Genomic DNA, 25686 nt, shown 5'->3' on the forward strand with positions numbered 1-25686 from the left:
CTACATTTATATATTTTTTCTCCTTGTTTCTTTCTGTGTTCCTTTCAGTTGAAGAGCGTAGGCTCGAAATGTCAAAGACTTTCTCTATTCCTGAGCGCTAAACTAATACATCCATTTGTTTACACCACCTGTCTTCGTCTCTTGTTTTTTTCGTAAATTCTCCCATATATATATAATCCAAGAGAGTTAGGGATGGAGAATTCAACCCACTAAGGGATAATATATATCCAATATACTGCGGTACTGGCAACGGCCACACTCAAAATGGTATATTTTATGTGCCACCTGCACAGGAGCCAGTCCAGCGGCACTGGCAACGACCTCGCTCGAATGCTTTTTCAAGTGCCATTGTCACAAGTGCCAGTAAGGTGATGCTGATAATGATCACACTCAAATGGTGCTATTTACATGCCACTGCCATGGAAGCCAGACAGCTGCTCTGGCAATGATCACGCTCGGACAGTGCTCTTAGCGCTCCACTGGTACAGGTGCCATCACGATTTCAATTCCAGTTGCCCCCAACAGGTCTTCACAAGCCGAGTTTAGTGTCCAATGAAGGAGAGGTTGGCATGGGTGCCCATCATTATTATTATCATTTAACGTCTGCCTTCCATGCTGGCATGGGTGAGACAAATATATGTATATATATATGTGAAATTGATATTATATATGATATATATTTAGGTATGTGTCATCTGCAAAGAATGAATGCTAACTAACACTAGCCAGCACCACCAAAGTTTTATCAGATTCCTAAGAGAAGACAACAAAACTCCCAAGATGAAAACTATAGCAGGGAACCAGTTTTCTATTTTGCATTCAGCCTCAAACCAAGAGATGCACATAGACATGAACCGTAGATTCATCTTCTCAAAGGAGGTAGAGGTAACATCACTCTAAGTAGACATGTTTTTTTTCTCCAGAAGTACAAATGCAATAATCTTGGTTTTAATTCACAGTGCCCTGGTAGGACCAACTCGATATTTCCCATCAGATAAAAAAAAAAAATACCACAACTTGGGCAGTGAGGCCCTTCGCAAGGATGGCATGCAGTCTCATTTTTCCTTGTGCATTGGTGTAATAGTTCCTGCAGAAGAGAGGTCTGAAACCCAGACAGCTGAAAAAAGCCACCAGGGAGGCAAGCACAGCAGCTGAAATAAGATCAATGTAGCTACAGTTGATAAGAGACCGCAGGTGGAACCATTCTTCAGGTGAAGATTATTTTCTGTCTTCACTGCCCAACTCGTGTAAAGAGTACAGACTAAGGGGCAAAATGTTTGTGACCCCGAGATACCTCCTGGTGATATGAAATGATTTTCAAGATTGCAGTGGTTTTAGAAGAGCTTGCAGAAACTCTAAGCAGCTCCTGCAGTTTCTGTGAGGGTCAAAGCAACTCTAAGGTTTATTTCACTCATATACATACATACAGATATACAGACAAACATACATTCATACACACACACATACACTCACACATATATATACATATATATATATATATACATATATATATATATATATATATATATATATATATATATATATATATATATATATATCTACATATATAAGCTGTATATACATATATCATACCTACATACTTATATAATATATACATGTGTGTATATATATTTATACACGTGCACGCACATGTATATATATATAAAATATAAAATATATAATATACATCCTATTCATATATATATACACACATATCCAATATATATATATATATATATATCATATATATCAGTACTCACACAATGGACATATAGATATATATACATATTTATATACGTTTATATATATATATATATATATATATATATATATTCACACTCACACACACACATATGTGTGTGTGAGTATATTTGTTTATATATATATATATATATATATATATATATATATATATATATAAGTATGCGTATAACAATACATGCACAGAGAGATACTTTTAGATATTCCCATATATATATATATATATATATATATATATACACATATACAAACACACATACACACAAACAGAGATTCATACGTAGATTGTACATACACAATATCTCTGTCTCTCAGTATATCAATCTCACCCTCTTATCCTTTATATATATATATATATATATATATATATATACAGAGAGAGAGAGAGAGAGAGAGAGAGAAGAGAGGGAGGGAGTGAGAATATTATGTATATGAACATATACCAATGTATTATTTACATACCATTATACATTCTTATACAGACATATGTATATCTATCTATATGTATGTATGAGTGTATCTGTGTATGTATGTATGTATTTGACTCTGAATTTAAGATCAAAAACATACACAATTCTTCCGAACAGTAATACAGTTATAGACACCTCAAAATATATGAATGTACAAATAATAAAATCTGAGTGTCATCGTGTGAATAAATCTGTAGCTAATGATACTCAAAGGAAAAGATAGAGAGAAGGGATACCGTACACGAAGACGAATAAATAAATGAATATTAATTGAGGGGGAAAAAAGCACGCTAAATAATTCAGATAAATCAAACTCATTTCTTTCATTCCATTTTTTTCCTCCCCAATAAGGTATGCTTTCTAATAAATTCTTCATTATTCCATTTCTTCGATGTATAGCAAATAGATAACAAAGCACTAGAGGAAATAAATGACATAAACATGCAATAACTAAAATTTCTCTTATAAAGATCTTCATTCCTCACAACAAGTGGAATGGAGTCGCTTATAATACTGTAAGTCCTGCAGAAAAACCTTGAAAATGAGCTTGCAACATGCCTGAATGCATAAATACAACTCTGCACTATACATTTATATATGAGGCGGGGGAATTATAGAACGAGGAATTTCGGAGAGAAAGTCTTAGACATAAGAATGGAAAATGTGCACGGTACTACCACCATGCAGCCTTTGTTACTTTTCAAACTTTCACTTTCTCTTTCTGTCCCTGATCAGCCGCCCCGTACTTCCTCAATGTTTCTTTTAAGAAGGAGTAATAGAATAGACGTAACCTTACCTTTTTGTAAACAAGATAATTAGGATTTTCCTCTTGCGAATGTTGCCCATTTCCAAACATGGCCCCTGACAGGGTATTGGGTAAAGATTCTGTCCTTTTACTGTAACGGTGGGACATATTTTCTTCCTTTAAAGCAGCGCTCTCTCCAGACGACGCCAGGCTGAATGATTTTTGGAGAATAATTTTTGCTTTGCAGTTATCTTCCTATATAATGACAGTCCTCCTTATTCTTTACTTCTCTGTTTTTTTCTTAAGATACCCAAGTAAGTGGCCTCTGCAAGGCGACAACTGGTGCCATAAGCGCTAACATAACGAATGTTGTCTATTTGGGTGTAAATGAATGACACTAGAGCAGAAAATATTGGAACACAGCAGGCTAGATTGCAATTATAATTATGTCATGAAGTTATAGGTAGATATCGATATTAAAATTATATATATATATATCGATGTATATATGTATGTACAATTATATTACGTACACTCCCTGAGCGAGCTTAACGACGGCTGTATATCTTTCTAATTTATTAGCCACTTGTTTTTAGTTTGATTATTACTTTTTTTGTTTTATTTCTTTTCACCTTTTTGTTTAAATAATTTTTAAAAAACCTAGGAGTGCAGGTTCCGTTTTAACTTCGAATGAGGTGTTGTGGTATGTGCCTGTACAGGCATACGTCTACCTGGTAGACATATATTGTGATACATGTACAAATTTATATCTATATACATACGTCGTCTATAACGATTTCTTAGGTTGTATATATGCATATATTGCACGAAATGCTCCAATGCAAGCGTATGTCTATATTGGTGCGTGTGTGTGGTTGTTGATATAGATTTAAAAGAAAGATGGAGAAAGCATCAAGGTGTATAATGAGGTAAAGATAATTAATACTGCTGAAATGTTGGATGTGTTGAAAGGGTGAATACCTTTCGGATAAATCATTCCATTTGGAAACTGTTCGATTTAAAAATAAACACCTTTAGCGGAATAGAAAAATGACTGATTGAATGCTCGATATTTTTCGTTAATGCAACCTTCATTTGTATATGTACAGCATTCTAATGAGCGTTGAGTGAATATTTTCGTCTGACAACGAATGAAGCCCATTTGTTTTGTAGAAATCGAGGGTATTCAGTGCGTATTTTGGAATTTTAGATAAAAGCTTGCTATCATTGATGGAAGAAATAACACATTTCCAGCTTGATGTCTGTATGGTCGGGTTAGTACAAACCACTAATGGTAAACAGAGTCTAGATGAAGAAGAAAGTAACATAAAAAAGAGAAAATTCTCGGATAGAGATGGAGAGAAAGAGAGAGACGGAAAGGGAAAGAGGAATGGGAGGATGTGAGAGACAGCTTAGAGGAGTTTTATGTCGAAACACACCTATTACTAACGCTACAGCGAGTCAGGAGAAACTGTTAGTTAAATAGATTGATAAATAGCAGTAGTGAATATGGAATGGAAACTGTTTAACGATTTGTTTGGGTATTTTTTTACATATAAACAGCGAGTTAGAGACAGCTCCTGGTTATTTCATTCTTTACGGTGATCCAAAGAGCAGCCGCTGTGCTGTGTGTCGCTGTTGGTCACTAATTCCTCTGCAGTGCCAGCATCATTATCATCATCACTAACAAATAACACGGAAGACAACAGCGAAGCCAGTCAGAAAACCTGTGAGCAGAAGGAAAACAAAAAGACTAACAGGATAGCATTGCAGTGCCTGCTTTACAAGCGTAATTTCTTCTTCCTCTCTTTCCGTGTTTTTCTCTTTTCCCCTCTCTCCATCTCTTTTTCTTTCACTCTCGCTCTACTAGTCTACAATATTCAGCAAGCTGATGCTTCTTCGAAGTAAATGAATGACAGACCGACTGATGCCCGTTTTACCTCTTAACCAGACCAAATAAAAAATAAATAAATGGTGAAGACGGTCAAAATATAAATTTCAAGCGATTGGTACTGATAAGCCCGACTGTTGCACGTTTTGGAATTCTGAATAGCTGATTCTAAATGATGACAGATGTAAAGTACAGCTTCCTAAATGGAGAAATGAACGAAATTTCCTGTCTCGATAACCTGGCAGTTGATATTTTAAGATGTGTTATAATGTAGGTGAGCTACCTGAACATTTAATGTCTTGATTGTGTCAAATCACAAAGAATATTTCCATTTACGAAATCTACATCGCCCGGATTTTCTCTTATCTGAAAGAGCTTAATTTTCATAAAATATTATCCGAATAAATCACCTTCCCTTAACTGAACGATTTGTTTTTATTCTTTGTTATTTACTAATTTTGTCTGCCCCAGTAAACACGTGCTGTGTCTGGTTGAACACGCGCTTGTCCGTATGCAAGAGGTTGCATGTCTGCACGCTTCTATACACATGCATACACATACGTGCGTCCACACTGTGCGTGCACGTATGCACGCACATATTTGGAAATCAGAAGCTTATTTCTTTATGCAGCAATGCTCGGAAATGTCCAAGTCTACAGTCGAAGAGTGCAGATGGAAAACGCACCTGCACACTTGTTAATGATCGATATACAAATATATTCTGAAATGTTATATTTACATATATGTAATCAAAAGTTAGATTTAAATATATTGATTTTGGAATGATTTTAGTTTGTATAGGGATTTGAAAGTGGATTTAAACAATCGTAGTTTTATAAACATAACCTTTGTTTTCTAATTTTCATCTCAGTAGCAGGAATAAAACTGAATTGGAGTTGGTTCTTTTTTTTTCTTTATAAAATGATACAAACGTGGAATGGGAAGAGTTGTGAATTTAGTTGAAGTTATTTTGTTTTATGATTTTTACCTAGAATTTCTAAATTATAATTTGTCAAAAACAAATCCATTAACGCAGCCACGTCTCTCCTAGAACTTTGCCATCTAAAAAGTGGAAGATGCGTAATACAACGCTAACAGTTAAATAATATAAATGGATTAATGACCTATCGATTTGGTCACCTTATTCTATAAATCTTTAATATATATGTTTTTTTATTATCCAAAAATTCATGTGAACTGTCATCTGATCATTTTTTTTTTTCAAAGGGGGATTGTCGCATGCATTTAAATGGAATTCATATCAAGGGAAGTATTTAATAAAACACCGGTTGACAACATTCGTTAATATTTGTATCAGTGTAGTAGAGAGTCGTTGTCTGACAACACCACATGTCAGGTAAAAACTGCTCAATTAGGAAATAATTACTATATAAATACGTTCCTGGTGTCATTTAGCAGTAAATGACAATCGACCATATTGAATAATATTAGCGCCGTCCTAAATAAAAGATTTTGATTGGCTGTTTTAAGGTACTAGTGCCACACAGTGGCTGTCAATGATACTACTACCACAACAAACGGTAGACTACTTGATTACAACAACTTGACTGACATTTCTTGTCACCAGCTGTAGTAACTTATATAATCGCAACTAATGTTATTCTATCTAATTTTCAATGACGAAAACCCAAAGTCATATATATCAAATCCTTAATTATAATTGTTTTTTTTTTTACTGCAGTCTTTTCGGATTATTTTAGAAATAAAATTCTTTCATGTGTCAAAGCTTCATTTTATTATTACTATTATGAATTATTATTGTTACTACTATTAGTGGTTAATGTACTAAATCTGACCATCTTGTGACACCTCCAGGCGCTGGCAGCAGCATCCCGGTTGAAAAACATTGGTCTAGACATTAAGAAATATGTTGCTTTATATAGAAACATTTTAAGGAAATTTTATTGAAATGAAAAAGAATTTTTTTCTTTGGGAACGGTCAACTTATTTTTCTTTCCGTTTTCTCTTTTTGAAATGAATTATTTTATATAATTGAGATTTTTTTCATTTTTCTAAATAGCGCATGTATATTGTTATTTAGTAACATTTTTCATTTATTATAGAAATATATTATTTGTGAATAGTTGGGTATGAAAAATATCTTAGTAGTTCAAGAAAACAGAAAAAAAATTTTTTAATACATTTAGTAAAAGTTTTCCCGTTAAAAATCGTTTTATTGTTCATATCATCATCATGGTCATCATCGTCTTCATGCAGACATGTGTTGACTGTTTGCAATTTCACTTTTCTCCACATGCGCTAAGTCTTCCTTGTATCACCTTCATAATATTCAATATTTTCAATTTTTTCTTCACTTTTTACTTGCAAATCAACCTATACGTCAAATTTTTCACTGGTGTTTCTGATGTTACATATCAATCAATATCTTCAATAAACTAATATATATTTAACCTTCCCTGTTTGTTTGCCTGTATGCAAGTGTGTGCGTGTGTGTGTGTGCGTGTGTGTGTGTGTGTGTGTGTGTGCAGTTCTATTTTTAATTATTTATTGTCTTCCTGTAAGAAAGGAGCTGTATCTAACAAAGATACAAAGCTTCATCAGTGGAATGTAGATAAGAAAAACAATGTCACATTTTGAACTTGAGAAAAGTCTTGCATATTTTTATCGTTTCTCTTACAAACTGCATTTGTAATGTGCATATTAGCTAATTGATTTCTTTGACTGAAAAGCCTATCTTTTCTTGATTGTCACTTAGGCATTTACTCATGAAACCAAGTGTACCAATTATTATTGGTACAAATGTGAATTTATAATCCGGATGCAGAAGCTGAAGATTTCAAAGCAGTTGTCTGTAGTTATCTTCTTTCTCTTTGATTTTCAAAGAGGTATCCACATCAGTAGAGCAGCTGATCTCTAGACATATCTCTGGAACATATTCTATGGGACATACTCTCCGACATATTTTATTGGTCCTACTTTTTATTTGTCTGTCCTAAACAATGATATTTGGCCTGTAAATTTTTTGATAAGAATATTCCACAAATATTCTTCATGTTGATTTAACAGAGAGATTCGTTACATTTGTCTCAGTACAATCTTTTTTGTATGACATTGTATATTGTTTCAGCAACATCACATTATATTGGGAGGTAATACACTGATGGCACCTTTTGCAGCTGCTGATCTAATTTTTTCAGCACAGCAATATTCTCCAACCATTGGATCTTATTCATTTGCATTTTTACTTGGTATCATAATAATAATAATAGTCATCATCATCATTGTTTTACATCCATTTTTCATGCTAGCATCAGCTGAACCGTTTAACAAGCCAGAGAACTGCATCAAGTTCCAATGTCAGCTTTGACATGGCTTCTATGTCCAGATACCCTTCCTAACAGCAACCACTTCACAATATATAGGGTGCTTTCCATGTGGCACCAGCACTAATGAGGTCACCAAGTACCTCATGTAGTATTGAGGGCTGTGGCTTTATGCAAGGCAATGAGATGTTACTTTATGACAAAGGGACAGGGACAGTTGCCTTACTGTAGAATAGATATATGGCTACCCCAGATGGAAAATGAAAAGAAAAGATTAGTTAGAAAAGGAGAAGGAAAGATTAATGAAAGAAAAGGAGAAAGAAACTCTGATTCATGGATTTGTGCAATAGGAATCAGTGCATCTAGATACTGAAGTGTTCTTGGAATGGAGATCTTGTTCAAACACTTGGACATGTAGGACTTCAAAAAATTAACCCAAGGGTCAAGTGATGGTGTTAAACAGGAGAATCAATTCAGTCTCAAATAAAATGCTTTCTTCAATTATAGGATTGCTGCAAAGATAACAGGAGATATACAAGATAGGGAATTTTACAAGGTCCTTAAGTTAATGGCTCAAGCTAAGGAAATAATTGAAGGTATCATTGTAGAGTTTAGTGAGAAATAGAGTTACATAGACAGGGAAGAACTGCATGCAGTTGTTAAATTTTGCAACTCTAAATGGAATAGATGACTGTCCTTGGGATGGAAAGGGTCGCTGAAGAGGTCACAGGTGTGTGACAAAATATTTCCAAACAATGGATATGAGATAAAATAAAAACAATGACAAAGACGTGAAGAATAAATATATAGGGCATGCAGTTATTTGGCCAAAAAAAAAGAAAAAAATGACCATCCTGAAATATAACAATAATTCAATAATGATTTTATGCATGCAACATTTAATACATCAGACTGTACTTGAATTCAGAATAACATTGGATGCACCTGAAGTAGTTGATTTGACTACTGCAAGGTAACCATGAAATGAAAGTAACAAATTGCCAAGATGGTCAGCTGTGAGTGACAGACATGTATAGTTTATCAATGAAACAATTCATATGAAAGGGGGTTCTTGTAAAACTATCATGTTTATGTATTTAGAGATAGAAAAACTGTTGCTTCTAATGTTAAAGAGTTTCATCTAATTCAAAGTTGAAGACTTCACCTTATCCAATCCTCTAGATTACTTCTTTTATAGTCATCTTCTTGTAATCTTCAGAGTACCCAGAGACACTTCTTCACTGCCTATAACTATTTCTTTAACTTGATCCATTAACTAAAGGACATTGTAAAATTCCCTATCTTGTACATCTTTTATTTTTGCAGCAATCCTGTAATTGAGGAATAGCATTTCATGCGAGTCCGGTTCCATTCCCCTACTTAATACCAACACCCAACACTTTTTCTCTCACTAAACTTTGAGGCCTACAAAAAATTGCAGGTATTACCTTCCTACCTCTGACTAAGCCACAAAAAAACAAAAGAAAAATTCCAAAATTCACACAGTTTTCTCTTGTCTCTTCAAGCTAGAATAGACTGAAAGGGTTATGCATTTCCATCCAGCATGATTTTAAAATATGTATTTTATATCATCCTTTAACAGTCAGAGGTCCATTTTCATCCTATAGAAACATTTATATTAGACCATGTTTCATAGTGTCAGAGGTGGAGGTGCAATGGCCCAGTAGATAGGGCAGTGGACTCACGGTCATAGGATTGCGGTTTCGATTCCCAGCCCAGGCGTTGTGAGTGTTTATTGAATAAAAACACCTAAAGCTCCACGTGGCTCCAGCAGGAAATTGTGGCGACCCCTGCTGTACTCTTTCACCACAACTTTCTCTCACTCTTACTTCTTGTTTCTGTTGTGCCTGTAATTCAAAGGGCCAGCCTTGTCACACTTTGTATCATGCTGAATATCCCCGAGAACTACGTTAAGGGTACACGTGCCTGTGGAGTGCTCAGCCACTTGCACGTTAATTTCACCAGCAGGCTGTTCTGTTGATCGGATCAACTGAAACCCTTGTCGTCGTAAGCGACGGAGTGCCAACATAGTGTCAGACATAGTGGTGTGGTCAAAATATTTACTTCATAACCAAGTGGTTTTGGATTCAGTCCCAAAACTATATGCTTGTGGGTTCAGTCTCAAAATCCACATCATTTTGGACAAGAATCTTCTACTATAGCCCTGTGCAAATTATTAGCTTGTGAGTGAATTTGGTTGACAGAGACTGTGTTCAAGCCTATTGTATATATGTACACATGCATGTGTGTGTGCACACATATGCACGCGTGTGAGCATGTGTGTGTTCGTGTGTGTGTGTGTGTGTGTGTGTGTGTGTGTGTGTGTGTGCAAACATCTTTGTGTCTACTTCCCATTGCTAGACAATCCATGCTACTTCATTTATATCCCTGTAACTCAGCAGTTCAGTGATAAGAGACTGATAGAATAAGTACCAGACTTGTAAATGAGCCCGGAGGGTAAAAATCTGAATAACTAAATCCTCCAGAGCAGTGTCTCCACTTAACTGCAGTCCAATGACTGAAACAAATAAAAGAATGAAATGATATATATGTACTTGCAGAAAGTACATATTGTTAAGGTTGTTATATACTAGCTGTATTATGCTTTGGAGCAGTTTACCCAGCAGCACATTGATTATGATGCATTAGATTGAAAACAGCCAACAAGCCATATCAAGTATAATTCCACACAAGAGATAAAGCAATCTCAAATTTAAAATGCACTGTATGGCTTCAATTGTAAAGAAAGATGTTTTGAACTATAAAACACTCTCTCTTCATTTGAACATAACTGTTGCATTCAATGTACTGTTAATGAGTGCACAGTAGTATCATTTGCAAAAATGGATCTTTTCACGCTACAGCTGTATTCTATTTTAGTATAACTACAAAGATGATCAAGATTAAAGTTTTAGTAATAACATCCAATGTTGAAGACTCATAATGCTGGTTCAAGGTCAGCAATTTCTTGTGGGATGGAGGGTTAAGTCAATTATATCAACCCTAATACTCAACTGGTACTTATTTCTATCAGCCCCACAAAGGATGAAAGACAAAGTCGACCTTGGCAGAGTTTGAACTCAGAAGGTAAAGACAGACAAAATGCCATGAAGCATTTTACCTGGCATACTAGCACTTCCACCAGTTCACCACCTTTGAAAGACTCATACTATTGAAATGATTTTTCCCCATCAAAACTGAAACCAATTCAACAAAACTGAAAATTCAATCTGTTTTTGCCTATGTCTTTGTAGTACAAGTTGTTGTTGTTTCTGAATAATCTCCACCAACTCTGCATGAACTGACTGCCCTATAACAAAAACAAAAAAAATCTTGTAAATTCAACATTTAGTAGCAGCTTACTGTATTTCTCTTCCCTTCCACTAGGCTGTGTAGTTCGGTCTGTTCAGGAACCAGATTGTATGATCTGTCATCTGGTGATTGGCTGAATTACTTCAGTGTGGAAAATGAAATATATTGCATCTATTTTACAATTAACATACTAATATTGTGGTAGAAAAATTCTAATGGGGTTTTCTTTCTATTTTTTACTCAGGACAGAAGGCAGCGTCAATGACCATTCACAGGATCTTCAAGAATACTTAGAAGGTTGATGGCCACAAAGCAGAGATCTAGCCCAAATACTAACAAGAGAGTAAACTCCACTAAGACACTGGACGTGTCAGGTAGTAGTACTAAACTAGATGTGATATTAAGTCTATCACACAATTAGGTCACAGTAGGATTTGAATACAGAATGCAAAGAATTGTTACAAACGCTGTAAGTATCCAATCTGATGTTTTTACAGTTCTGGTAATATACTGGCCTGAATTGATTCTTTTTCATCAAATCTTAAAAGATGAAAGGTAAATTTGACCTTGATGAGATTTGAACTCAGAGCACTGGGTATCAGTACAAATACTGCAAAGCATTCTATCCAATTCTCTAACAGCTCAGGTAATTTGCTGTCTGTTGTATTACTCTTTTACTCTTTTACTCTTTTACTTGTTTCAGTCATTTGACTGCGGCCATGCTGGAGCACCGCCTTTAGTCGAGCAAATCGACCCCGGGACTTATTCTTTGTAAGCCTAGTACTTATTCTATCGGTCTCTTTTTGCCGAACCACTAAGTGACAGGGACATAAACACACCAGCATCGGTTGTCAAGCAATGCTAGGAGGACAAACACAGACACACAAACACACACACACATATATATATATACATATATACGATGGGCTTCTTTCAGTTTCCGTCTACCAAATCCACTCACAAGGCTTTGGTCGGCCCGAGGCTATAGTAGAAGACACTTGCCCAAGGTGCCACGTAGTGGGACTGAACCCGGTACCATGTGGTTGGTAAGCAAGCTACTTACCACACAGTCACTCCTGCGCCTATTAGTGACAAAAATCATTGGAGGTCATTCCAAACTCCAAGAACAGAGTTTGGATTTTGTGTATCTATGAAGTTACTGTTGTTTGATGTATAAAAGCATTTTGTATTAGTTTGGTTTGAGGCACCAGCATAGCTGTGAGTAGCTTGCTTCCCAACTTTGTGGTCTCAAATTCAACCCCACTACACAACACTCTGGGCAAGTGTCTTCTACTATAGTACTGGACTGACCAAAACTTTGTAAGTGAATTTGATAGACAGAAACTGAAAGAAGCTCATTGTTTATATGAGGGGGTGCTGAAAAGTTCCTGGCTTTGGGCAAAAGAAAATACAGGAGGATCAGTTAATTATAATTTTATTCAATATAATCCCCTCTCAGATTCATATGCCTATTGCAGTGGTCCTTCAATTTTTCTAAGCCCTGTAAAAGAACTCAGAAGGTTGGGCTTCCAGCCAGGCTCTCCATGATACCCTTAAAGCCAGGAACTTTTCAGTACCACCTCGTATATATATGATGTGCGTGTGTGTGCATGTGTGCGTGTATGCATAAGTGTGTGTGTGTATATGCATAAGTGTGTGTGCATGTGTGTGTAGCCTTGTTTTGACATATAATGATTGTAAATTAGCATCACTATCATACAGGCAATGTTCATTTCTAGTCTTCCATGAATAACATATCTGACAACAGGAAAATATTACCTTCCTTGGAAAGAAGTGACGCTTGATGACATGAAGGGCATCCTGTCATAGAAAATCTGCCTAAATAAATTTCATCTAACCCAGGCAAGCATGAGAAAGTGGATGCTAAACAACGATGAGTAAGAGAAATAGGGTTTCTAAAACGGTCTTACCATTCTAGGGTGTTGATATGTCTATATTTTGTTCGTTATGAGAAATTGAGAAAGAGTATTAGAAATTTACCAATTGATGTTACTGAGTCATTACAGATCAGTCCTGGTCAGGTTGACCTATGATACATTGGTAGTCAACTGAATGATAAGGAATGGCTCTTGAATCTATTGTTTCAAATATAGTATGTCTCTGTCTAGTTGAAAGTTATACTGAACTATCTGACATAATGTTGGTAATGATATTGCATGCAGTGGTGGTGGTGACAGTGGCAGCATTGGCGGCGGCGGCAGCGGCGGTGGTGGCGGCGGCAGCGGCGGTGGCGGCGGCGGCAGCGGCGGTGGCGGCAGCGGTAGCGGCGGCGGTAGCGGCAGCGGCGGCAGTGGCGGCAGTGGTGGTGACAGTAAGGATGAAGTGGAGGAGAGTGGGGAGAAGGAAAGATGAAACTGATCTTGTTGAATATGCTGTATAGCATAAGATGATGCTCTACTACACAGATGTTGGGGAGTTAATCTCATCTCTTCATCTAGGTTGTCCCATAGGACGCCCCTTTTAGGGGTTTCAGTTGCACATACTATAGGAGTCACAGGGCACAGCTCCATGTGGTCCCACAGTTTCCATCTAATTAGGTATATTAAGGTCTCATCCTGTATTCAAGATCCTCTACATGACATCCTGCTAGTTCAAAGCCAGGAATCTGATCTGTTAGGTCCTGCCAATAACTAAATCCACACCCTGTTGCTGATGCTTCGATTTATTGTTAAGGTTTTGTCTGTCTCCTACCCTTTGATCTGTCTGGCCTGATAAGACCTGCCTGAAGATTTCTCTCCCTTCAGCATAGCTCTCTGAGTCAATAGAGCACACAAGCACTTCACCGTGGTAAGGTACTTGTTGAATTGGCCGTTGACTACATAGTAGTTCTTCCACCCTTTGACGGGTCTATTTTTCGCCCCGCAGGGTGTCCAACAATCACCCTCCTCACCAAGCAAGCTCGATGGGGTTGCCAGTCTAGTCACTGATGATCCAACCATGCAACAGGTTGTACTGGGTTACATGTTACCAGTAGCGCCCAAGAGAGACCTGGGGAGTTATATCTGTCAATTTGATCCATGTTGCTGATATTAAGATTTTGTGGAAGCATGATTCTACTTTATGGTGATATATATTGGAATTTATTTTATACCTGAAAATGGAGTGCTGTGGAATCGTGTTGTCATCAGTGTCAGATGATGTGTATTCATTCCGAAGTGGTGAATGGAAGACATACTTATACAAGTATTATCTTTTATCTTTAATCTTTTATTTGTTCTGGTCATTAGACCGCAGCCATGCTGAGGCACTGCCTTGAAGAATTTTAGTTGAACAAATTGACCCCCATACTTATTATTCTTTTGTAAGGCCTTGTACTTATTCTATCAGTCTCTTTTTCTGAACTGCTAAGTTATAGGAACATAAACACACCAATGCTAGTTGTCAAGCAGTGGTGGGACAAACACAGACACAAAGGTACACACACACACACACACACACACACACACACACACTGGATATATATATATATATATATATATATATTTATATATCTTGCACTTATCTCTGTGTGTTTATGTATTTTTCACTCACTAGTGATGTCCTGTACTCAATGTGTATTTTTGATTATTTTATATATATGTGTGTGTGTGTGTGTGTGTGTGTAATAAAAGGGTAAAATTAATTAATCAATTAATAATTTTACCAAGTAGTTTGGTACGTTAAAATAACCTTTTTGGGTAACATTATACAAATATTCTATTTATGCTTATAATTATAGAATATTTATATATATGTATGTTTGACAGGCTTCTTTCAGTTTCCATCTACCAAATCCACTCACGAGGCTTTTGTCAGCCCAAGGTTATAGTAAAAGATAGTTACCCAAGATGCCATACTATGGGACTGAGCATGGAACCATGTGGTTCCCCACAGCCAGGACGTTTCTACAAAGAAAATGGGTCTTGAATGTTGTGTTGTTGAATGTAAATATGAACTTGATGGACTGAGAAGCAGTTTGTCATTCATACTTTAGTATTGCTTATCAATGGAGTGATGAGTAACTTATTTTTTCATTTATTTGTATTCAAACAACAGGAGTGCAAAATAAAGTTTTGACTTATGTCTAGGATAATTATGATAATGTATGCAAACAAAGAAGTTTTATATTTGAGTTCAGAAGTTAGAAACTACATTTGATGTTTGAATGTCAGATGTGTTAGTTGAAAATATCTAGAATTAGCTTACTGAGGTGTGCTGAAGTTGCTTACATACCTGTATGGTTCAGATGTTTGCTTCATGAACATGTAGTTTCAGATTCAATCTTACTACATGGCACCTTAAGCAAGTGTGTTCTATTATAGTCCAGAACTTACCAAAGACTTCTGAGTGAATTTGGAATGACAAAAACTAAAAGAAGCTTGTCGAATGTATATATCCATTTGTTTATTGCCCACAGGGGGGATAAACATAGAGTGGACAAACAACGACAGACAAAGGGATTAAGTCAATTATATCAACCCCAGTGCATAACAGTTACTATTTAATAGACCCCAAAAGGATGAAAGGCAAAGTTGACCTCGGTGGAATTTGAACTCAGAACATAATGGCAGACGAAATACTACTAGGCATTTCGCCAAGCGTGCTAATAATTCTGCCAGCTCACTGCACCAGAATGTATATACCTACACACACACACACACACACACTAGTATTGAGCAGTAAATATTACTTATCCAAAGATTAATAAGGCAACAATGGTTTCATGCGGAAGTGATCTCCGCAATTGTTCAAGCTCATCCCCTTGGAATCTTGGTATTCATTTCCATTTTGGAGAACCAAGATTTTAAAGAGATAAGTTCAAATAATCGTGAAGATCTCTTCCACATGAAACCTTTGACTGCTTTGCTAATCTTCACATAAAGTGTAAATATCAATAAATATATATACATATGAGCTCTGATCAATAAGTATCCGGACTGTTGTCATAATAACGAAGCTAAAGTTTGCAGAATAAAACTGCTTGGCAAAGATTGACCTTGAACCCTGTTGTGCATGCATACCAAGTTTAAACATTCTAACTCACTTTTGCTGTTTACAGTAGTGCTTGGAAAGACAGTGTGTAGCGTGTGATCATCACATTGAACAAGACAGAGAAAGTTGTCACGGCAATACCTACTCAGAGGCCAGCACAAAGTTGCAGAAAGTGTACTGAGAGGAGTGCATGAGCCACACACAAATGTATGAGTGGTTCAGACATATCGAAGATGGCCAAAAAGATGTCAATATTGACGAACCTTCTAGGAGACCCACAATCAGCAGAACTGAGAAAAACATTGCAGATGTGCAAGCAGCTGTGAGGGGAAATCATCAAATCACCATCCATGAGTTATCAGGGGATGTGTAGATTAGTTATGGTTTCAGTGGCACAAGATCTCCTTAACGAAAACTTTTTGAAAACTTTACATAGGCCTCTGAGCAGGTATCACCAAGCTTTTGGAATAATTAGATGCAAATTCTCTGCTCAACTTTCTTTGTCATGGTCAATGTGATGATCACATGCTAACACCTTCCTTCCAAGCACTGCTGAAAACAGCAAAAGTGAGCTAGAACTTTAAAACTTAGTGCACAATCACAGCAGAGTTCAGGGTAAACTTGTGCCTAGCAGCTTCACTTTGCATGCTTTGTTACTATGGCAATATCCCGGATACTTAGTTAAGGCAGTGAGCTGGCAGAATCATTAGCACACTGGGCAGAATGCTTAGCAGTTTTTTGTCTGTCTTTACGTTCTGAGTTCAAATTCTAACAAAGACAACTTTGCTTTCAACCATTTTTTTTTTTTTTGGAGGGGGGAGGTCAATGAATTAAGTGCCAGTTGTGTACTGGTGTCAAGCTAATCGACTGGCTCTGCTCTCCCAAAGTTTTGGGCCTTGTGCCTAGAGTAGAAAAGAATCATTAGCACGCCAGGCAAAATACTTAGTGACATTCCATCTGTCTCCGTGTTCTGAGTTCAAACTCTGCCAAGGTCAACTTTGCCTTTAATACTTTTTTGGGGGGGGGGCAATAAAATAAATACCAGTTGAGTACTGGGGTCAATGCAATTGACTTACCCCTTCCCTGAAATTGTTGGCTTTGTGCCAAAATTTGAAATCATTATCAACTTCAGTTGTTTGTGTAGTAGTAGTAGTAGTAGTAGTAGTAGTAGTAGTAGTTGCTATTCTTGTTATTTTTGTTGTTGATAATGTTGGGGTATAGCTGTTGCTGCTGATACTGCTGCTGATTATGATGATGACAACAACAGCAGTGACAACAGTAATGATGAAGACGATAACAATGATGACCACCACCATCGACATCATCATCATCATCATCATAAGAAGAAGAAAGTTAGTAATGATGATACATAACATAGCAATTTAATTCAGTTCTAATGTGAAAATCTTACAAAAATAGAATGAAAAATATTGCAGCCATGCTGAAAGAGAAATTTGAAACAGAAAGCAAGTTAATTGATGAAGGCGCTTCTTTGTTAAAAATATTGGCCATATGATGAAATTTAATCTCTACACTGGAAGCACAATTAATGTCAGTATGTATGTATGTGTGTATGTATTTATGTATGTATGTATGTATGTATGCATGTATGTATGTATGTGTGTGTGTGTGTGTGTGTGTGTGTATGTATGTCATTGTTCAGTTCTATTTCAAGATTTCTTGCCAGTGCAGAAAGAACCAGTTTCTAACCTAGATCCAAGGTTCCTTCATAGGAATTTCAACATCAACATCAACAACAGGGTATTTTTGTTTGTATGTATGTATGTGCAGATTTGTATGTGTTATGTATGTATTCTCATGCATATAGTTGCATATCTGGACACGCTCATATATTTAGATGATAAACTTCTGGAAAGTTTTACAGGTTTTTACAGTTCCAGTGATGGATTGGATCTGTAGTCTTTGAATTAGCTTTCTCCTTTCTAGTTTTGAGAAGCCTAATTTCTCAAGATTGGTATTTATGCAGTGTATTACATATCCCAAGGCCCCAATAATTACAGGTATAAACCTAAACTTGTATGTATGTATGTATGCATGCGTATATGCATGTATGCATGTATGTATGCAGTATGTCTCCTGTCCTTTTCAAATGTATAGTATCTGTGCAGGCTTTTTGCATCTGTATACACACACACACACACATATAATGACCATGGGCTTGTCCCTAGAAAGTTACCTCCAAGGTACAAGTCCAAGCAAGGTTGTTTATAGAAGGCCAGCAATTGCCCATGCATGCCAGCCTCCCCTCTCCACACCACTGATGTTATCCAAGGGAAAAGCAAAGGCTGATACAGCTTGGCACCAATGATGTTACAACTCATGCTACAGCTCAGTGAACTGGAGCAATGTGAAATAAAGTGCCTTGCTCAAGAACACAACACACAACCAGGTTTGGGAATCAAACTCACTACCTTGTGATTGTGAGCCCAATGCTCTAATCACTGAGCTATGTTCCTTCACCACATATATATACACACACACACACACACACACACATATATATATATATATATATATATATATATATATATATATATATATATTCCTGATGTGGAAATGTGTTGAAATAGGTATTGTCATATTTCAGGATGGTCATTTTCTTCTTTGCCAAATAAACACAAGGAAAGTGTCCCTGAAGAGGTCACAAATGTGTGATGAAAAATCTCTGGACAATGGACATAAGATAAAATAAGAACAGTAATGATCAAGTGAAGAACGAATATATAGTATGTGTATTTATTTGGCAAAAGCAAAACAAAAATGACCATTCTGATATATAACAATATATCAATATCATCATCATAATCATCGTTTATTTATATATTTATCTATCTATCTATCTATCTATCTATATGTGTGTGTGTGTGTGTGTGTGTGTGTGTGTGTATATACTTATATATATATATATATATATATATACACACACACCATAGAACCTCCCAAAACTTGACATCAATATCTAAGCATTGTCCAAGCCTAATTAGGTTGTTGCCTATGATAAATCAAGCAATACCAAAGTAAGCAATGAATTCACAAACTCTTTCCACATCACAAGAATGAAGGACAACTAAAGGACCACTCAGAATAACAAAACTAAAATATCAGAAATTCACATGATATTAGAAGCATAACATAGGTGTATTCCCTTGATCAGCTGCTCAAACAGATATCATTATGGTTTTGACACCTGGTTGGTACCATTCAATCTGGCAGTGTCCACAGCATTAAAAATGTAAACCTGCCTGGGAATCCATTGTATAAACAAATAGTGAGAACTTATAGCTACCAGATAGTATTTATAATGAAGAACTAATTCCAAATAGAACATTTAGACAATACAACAAACATAGACATCTAGATACTTTGTTTCTCAATCAACATCACATCACAAACATGATGTCACACCCAAAACAAACAAAATAATGATTAGTGGAACAGTACATCTCATAAACAATGTCCTCAAATTTTGTGCAAGGAAAAGGACATAGATCAATGTCTATGAAACAAGTTCAATAATACGAAATATATTGACTAAAAAAACTGATTACTAAAAGTAAAACAATAAAAAAAATTTCCCTATTAAAAAATAAAAATGAAAATAAAAATAAAAAAGGAAATAGAATTAAATTAAATCAAAAAATCACACACACATGCACATACACCCACATAGACATGCATCTATAATTAAAACAAATAATTAATAACTCTTAACTACAAAGAGACTAAATAATCCATTATGAATAAATGGCCACCGAGCTTGTTACTTGGGAACAAATCAAATTACACTTAATTATAGAATAAATAAATATATCTAGTCTAAATATACATTTACAATATATATATATATATATATATATATATATATATATATACGAGTTTCAAAAATTAAACAAGCACAGCAAAGGAACAAACAGAAAATTCACACATAAGACAACATGCTCTTTCCTTGTCAGTTACCATCCCAAAAGTCATTACAATTTCATACCTTCAGCGATAATGTTATTCACTTTTGTGAGAATATATTCAGATTGCACGCGTGCGTGTGTGTGTGTGTGTGTGTGTGTGGTCTAAATGCTTAAGACAGAGTTTACTCCACTAAAGCAATAGGTGATAGCATTAAACCGTTAAACTGGGTAATGGATACTATATAGTACTTGTTTTCTGTTATAGTTGGTTAATACCTGATGAGTTCATTTGGCTGAGAGAAATTGCATAATGAATTTTCATATACATGTGTGTCCTTTATATATATATATATATATATATATATATATATATATATATATATATATATATATATATATATATATATATATATATATATGTATATATGTATATATATATATATATATATATATATATATATATATATATATATATATATATATATATATATATATATATATATACATACATACATACATACATACATACATACATACATACATACATACATACATACATACATACATATATATATATATATATATATATATATATATGTATATATATATATATATATATATATATATGATGCACAGGCTGAAGTGCAGGCTTGGTTGTGTGGTAAGATATTTGTTTTCCAAATACATGGTTCTGATTTTAATCCCACTGCATAGCACTTTGAGCAAGTGTCTTGTATTACAATACCGGTATAATCAGAGCCTTGTGAATGGATTTGGTAGACAGAAGCTGAAAAGAACTCCAGCATATATATATGCTTTTTATAGAACCTACTTTTTATATTGTGTCCACTTACAAGCATTTTATCTCTCTATACTTTTTATATATATTTTTTATATATTTTTACATATTTTTTTACATATTTATAGATATATTTTTATTGCTTTCTATATTTTTACACATTTTTTTCTGTATTTTACCTTTCACCCTGCATTTTTCTTGTGCATGTGCGCATATAGACGTGTATATGAATCTTTTTGTGTGTGCGTGTGCATGTGTGTGGGTATGTATATATGTACATGCATATGTACATGTGTATGGTTGCATATATACGTTGGTGCACATGCGAGTGTTCCACGCGAGTGTGAGTGAGCATATGCATATATAGCATGTACATATTTTAGCTGTGTATTTGAATATATCTGTGCACGTATGGGTATGTGCACATGTGTGTGTGTGTGTGTGTGTGTGCGTGTGTGAGTGGATATACATATGTGTACATGTGTGTACCTGTGAGCAGGTATGTATATATGTGCATGTATATGTACATGTGTATGGTTGCATATATATGTGGGTGTACATGTATGTGTTTCATGTGAGTGTGAGTCAGCATATGCATATATAGCATGTGCATATTTTAGACATGTATTTGAATATAACCGTGCACGTATGGGTATGTGTATGTGTGTGTATGTGTGTGCATGCATGTGTGTGGATATGTATACGTGTACATGCATGGTTGCATATATATGTGCATCTATTGGCATATGTGTGGGTGCACGTGTGTATTTCACGCGAGTATGAGTAAGCACATGCATACAGGCACATATACGTGGGTGTGCATGCGTGCATGTGTATGTATGTACATGCACGCATACGCGATTACTATGAGCAATTTTACTTCTTTACTTTTTACTTCCTCTCTTTTGGTTCTTTCCCCTTATCTAACGATCATTCTAATAGCTCTTTTGTCTTAATAACGGTCAATTACATAGTAATTTCCCTTTCTTTTACAGTCATTTTCATAGCATATTTTGATTGCCTCGATAACTGAAGAGATGCCAGAGCAGGTTTCCGCCCTGGCATCCAAAACTCAGAATCTTATCATGGCAACCGAATAATTGTCACATATATTACAGATAAATTCCTTTATGTACATAATACCGAGGTCTCTTTCATTCTTTTGTTGTCTTACCATTACTATTAATATATATGTATATATATGTATGTATATATATCTATAAACAAATAGTAAATGTGTATATGCATATATACTTACAGGTATGTGCATACCGACATCCACCTGTATGTATAGGTGCATATCTGGGTACAGGACATTGCAAACAAAACAGAGACGAGAAAACACACAAGCCACATAGAGAACATTCTATTTCATCAGCTACCTCCGTTTTAACACCGGCGTTTTGAAGAGCTAGGCAGGACACATCGTTAAAACAGCTCTTCCCATGGACCGCAAATTAAATTTGTATACACAAATTAAATCTTGCCATGGAGGAATGTTGTGGCGGACAAAAAACAAGACAGGAAAACAAACAGAAAAGGCTTTACGGCCAGACAAGAAAAATTGTTTGTGTATGAACGATGTGAGACACGAACTTGAAAGTAGGGACAAAGTGGTTCGTGTGTTAGCTCGGCGACAGCCAAGGAAGGAAAGGATTATTGACCGGAAGCATGTGACCATGCCGGTGTAAGGGGAAGAGAGAGAGTGGCAGAGGGAGAAACAAAGGGAGGAAGTAGAAGAATAGGTGAGCAACGAGAGGAAAAGAGAAAGAGAGGAAGTACGAGGGGGAAAAAAGAGATACGTAGTAGTAACAGAGGAAGAACGAGAGGGGTAAAGCGAGATACGTAGTAGTAAAGAGGAAGAACGAGGGGTGGGGGAATGGAAGAGAAAGAGATAGAGTAGTGTCGGAAAATATGAAGTTACGAAAAACTACTTACAATTGGAGACGCTGCGTTCAATCATGTAAAAACAAATAGTAAATGAGTATATGCATATATACGTACAGGTATGTGCATACCGACATCCACCTGTATGTATAGGTGCATATCTGGGTACAGGACATTGCAAACAAAACAGAGACGAGGAAACACACAAGCCATATATATATATATATATATATATATATATATATATATATAGTGTGTGTGTGTGTGTGTGTGCATACAGTGAGTAGCTGAAAGCAAAATAAGCTTTGCATTGATGACACAGAGCAGTGGTCAAATGGATATGAGCTTAAGCTCCAATCTCTTTCTATAGGACTTTGCAACAAAGGTCAGCTACAAGACCAATCCTTATTTAGCTGTTATTTAGCATGTAATTAGGTAGAGAAACATAGGTAAGCATGAGCTTACCTATGATGCATAAAAAATACAGATCCTAGAATAAAGAAAAGATACAAGTACAGAAGAATTATGTAAAGTCTTATCTTGACAGCTGTTTCAAGATGACCATAAATTACGTCATAACCATATCATGCAATATGTGCATGATGTCATAGGTGTGTCTCTTGCCACAAATCCCAATGAAATCATTAAAGTAAGTTTAGAGTCCTTTCTCAAGATCAAAGGTGGTGGAAATGACTATATTCTTTTAGCCTACAAATGTTTACTTACTTTACTACATCTCTCTTTCTCTCTCTCTCTCTCCCTCTCTCTCTCTCTCTCTCTCTCTCCCTCTCTCTCTCTCTCTCTGCATATAATAAGGATAAACACAGATTTATTTTATTTCAAAGTTCTTACTTCTGTTTCACTGTTGAGTCTAGGACATTTACCCCCTCATGGACAATAACCACCCCACACAAGGACAATTACCTCTGAGGACAACAGATGATGATTTAAAACTTAAAATATTAGAGAGGAGATAATTAATCAAGGGGGGGTAATTGTCCTAGGGGTAGTTGTTGTCGGGGTGGGGTAATTCTCCACGGTGGGTAATTGTCCTGATACGTTCACTGTTATGGTTGTTTGGAGTACTGTGGTGGAAGTTCCAAATGCATATAGATATACATAACCTGAGGATTCATTGAGATTGAACATCTATATGCATCTGGAGCTTCCTCTACAAGGCTCTAAACAACCATAATGGTGAAACATGCATAGGAACCTTAAAATAAAACAAACCTGTGTTTATCCTTATTTTTTTTTACACTTGCTCTATTGTTCATAACTGGTAATTTAACAACTACAGAGAAAAGATCTCCTCTTCAGTAACACATCTATCTTTATCCCTCTATTATACTCTAACCTCTCACCTAGCACACAGCCACTTCCCATGGTTCCACTCCCTCCCCCAGCTAAGTGCTCTTCACCTCACAAATCACTTGGCAACCCCACTGGTGTTAGCGCCACATAAAATGCACCCAGCACACTCTCTAAAGTGGTTGGCATTAGGAAAGGCATCCAGACATAGGAACCATTCCAAAACAGACATTGGAACTTGGTGCAGCTCCCCAGGCCCTATCAAACCCTCCAATCCATGCCAGCATAGAAGATGGACGTTATATGATGATGACGATGATGGCTTTTTTGATCAGATAGGTTGGATAATTTGATAAGATTTGATTATTTGGATTGGCTTTAAGAATGGCAACCACAACTGCTTTTCCTTCCTAATGTTGAACATTCTACAGTGTGTACGTGGTTCTCTATTAGTGACACCAGCACCAGTGAAGATCACCCCATCTTTTCAAGTGGTTAAAGTGGTCCCAGTCACTGAGGGAGAAACAAGACAAGAGAATACATATGTGATGATTTTAAGGGAGTTATGAGGGATAATGATGAAGGAGAGATGTAACAGGGAACAGAGAAGTGTGAAAGGATTTTCGAGAAAGAATATGGAGAAAAAAGAGTGGGGACAGAATTGAAATATGATAGATCATGGGTCATAAATGATAGAATGAGAGAATTAAAATATGATAGGTCGTGGGTCATTAAATTGTATAAAGTGGGTCTAAGGCTATCCACAACATTATAAGGGGTGAATACAGACAGAAGTTGTAAATAAAAGGGAATAGGAAGGGAACAATAGACTAAGAGATATTGGATATTAAGGTAGAGATAAGAGGAAGGAACAGAGAAGAGTACAAATGCTGCAAAAGCATGCTAGGTTGGGGAGGTAGTTGAAAAAGTGGGTAGAAAGAGGGTGGGTGCAGCAAGTGCAGTGAAGGAAAGAATAGCTTGCGGACATGCTATAGCTGTTATGGTGGATGGTAGGTTAAAGATAAGAATAATCCGAATATTTGGCAGGTATGTTATTTATTGACTCTAAAATGATGAAAGCCACAACTGTTACCACTATGCAATCTGACACCCTAATGACTGCCAATTAGCTGCTTGCATGGAAAGCAATAAACCAAACTAAATGCTTCTTACCCTGACTACTAACATTTTCTACTACAGCCACATTTCTTTTGGCATTTTCTTGTTAGGGAGTTTATGTTGTTGTTGTTGCAATAAACCACATGA

The 25686-nt window shown here is 36.0% G+C and overlaps 1 protein-coding gene and 1 long non-coding RNA gene across 10 annotated transcripts in view; one reads left to right on the forward strand and one right to left on the reverse strand.

Moving 5' to 3' along the window:
* LOC106883361 (regulator of G protein signaling 7) overlaps positions 1-5445 on the reverse strand; it is a 325930-nt gene extending 320485 nt beyond the window's left edge. For all 8 annotated transcript variants that reach the window (XR_016241150.1, XM_089349413.1, XM_052966213.2 and 5 more), the window contains exon 1: positions 3028-5445. Coding sequence is in view for 7 of the 8 variants with exons in the window: in XM_089349413.1 (XP_089205539.1) it covers positions 3028-3144 (117 nt within the window). In the remaining variant the exon portion in view is untranslated. The remainder of the gene's footprint in view (positions 1-3027) is intronic.
* The window catches only part of LOC149136637 (uncharacterized), an 86904-nt gene continuing 66224 nt past the window's right edge, over positions 5007-25686 (forward strand). The window contains exons 1-2 of one of the 2 annotated variants that reach the window (XR_016241152.1): positions 5007-5137; positions 11750-11974. This is a non-coding gene — a long non-coding RNA (uncharacterized LOC149136637). Of the gene's footprint in view, positions 5142-11749; positions 11975-25686 lie in introns of both variants that reach the window. The other variant, XR_016241151.1, reaches the window with a different exon arrangement.

The sequence above is a fragment of the Octopus bimaculoides genome, chromosome 3 (assembly GCF_046866305.1).
Source record: "Octopus bimaculoides isolate indiv1 chromosome 3, ASM4686630v1, whole genome shotgun sequence".
Lineage (NCBI taxonomy): Eukaryota > Metazoa > Mollusca > Cephalopoda > Octopoda > Octopodidae > Octopus > Octopus bimaculoides.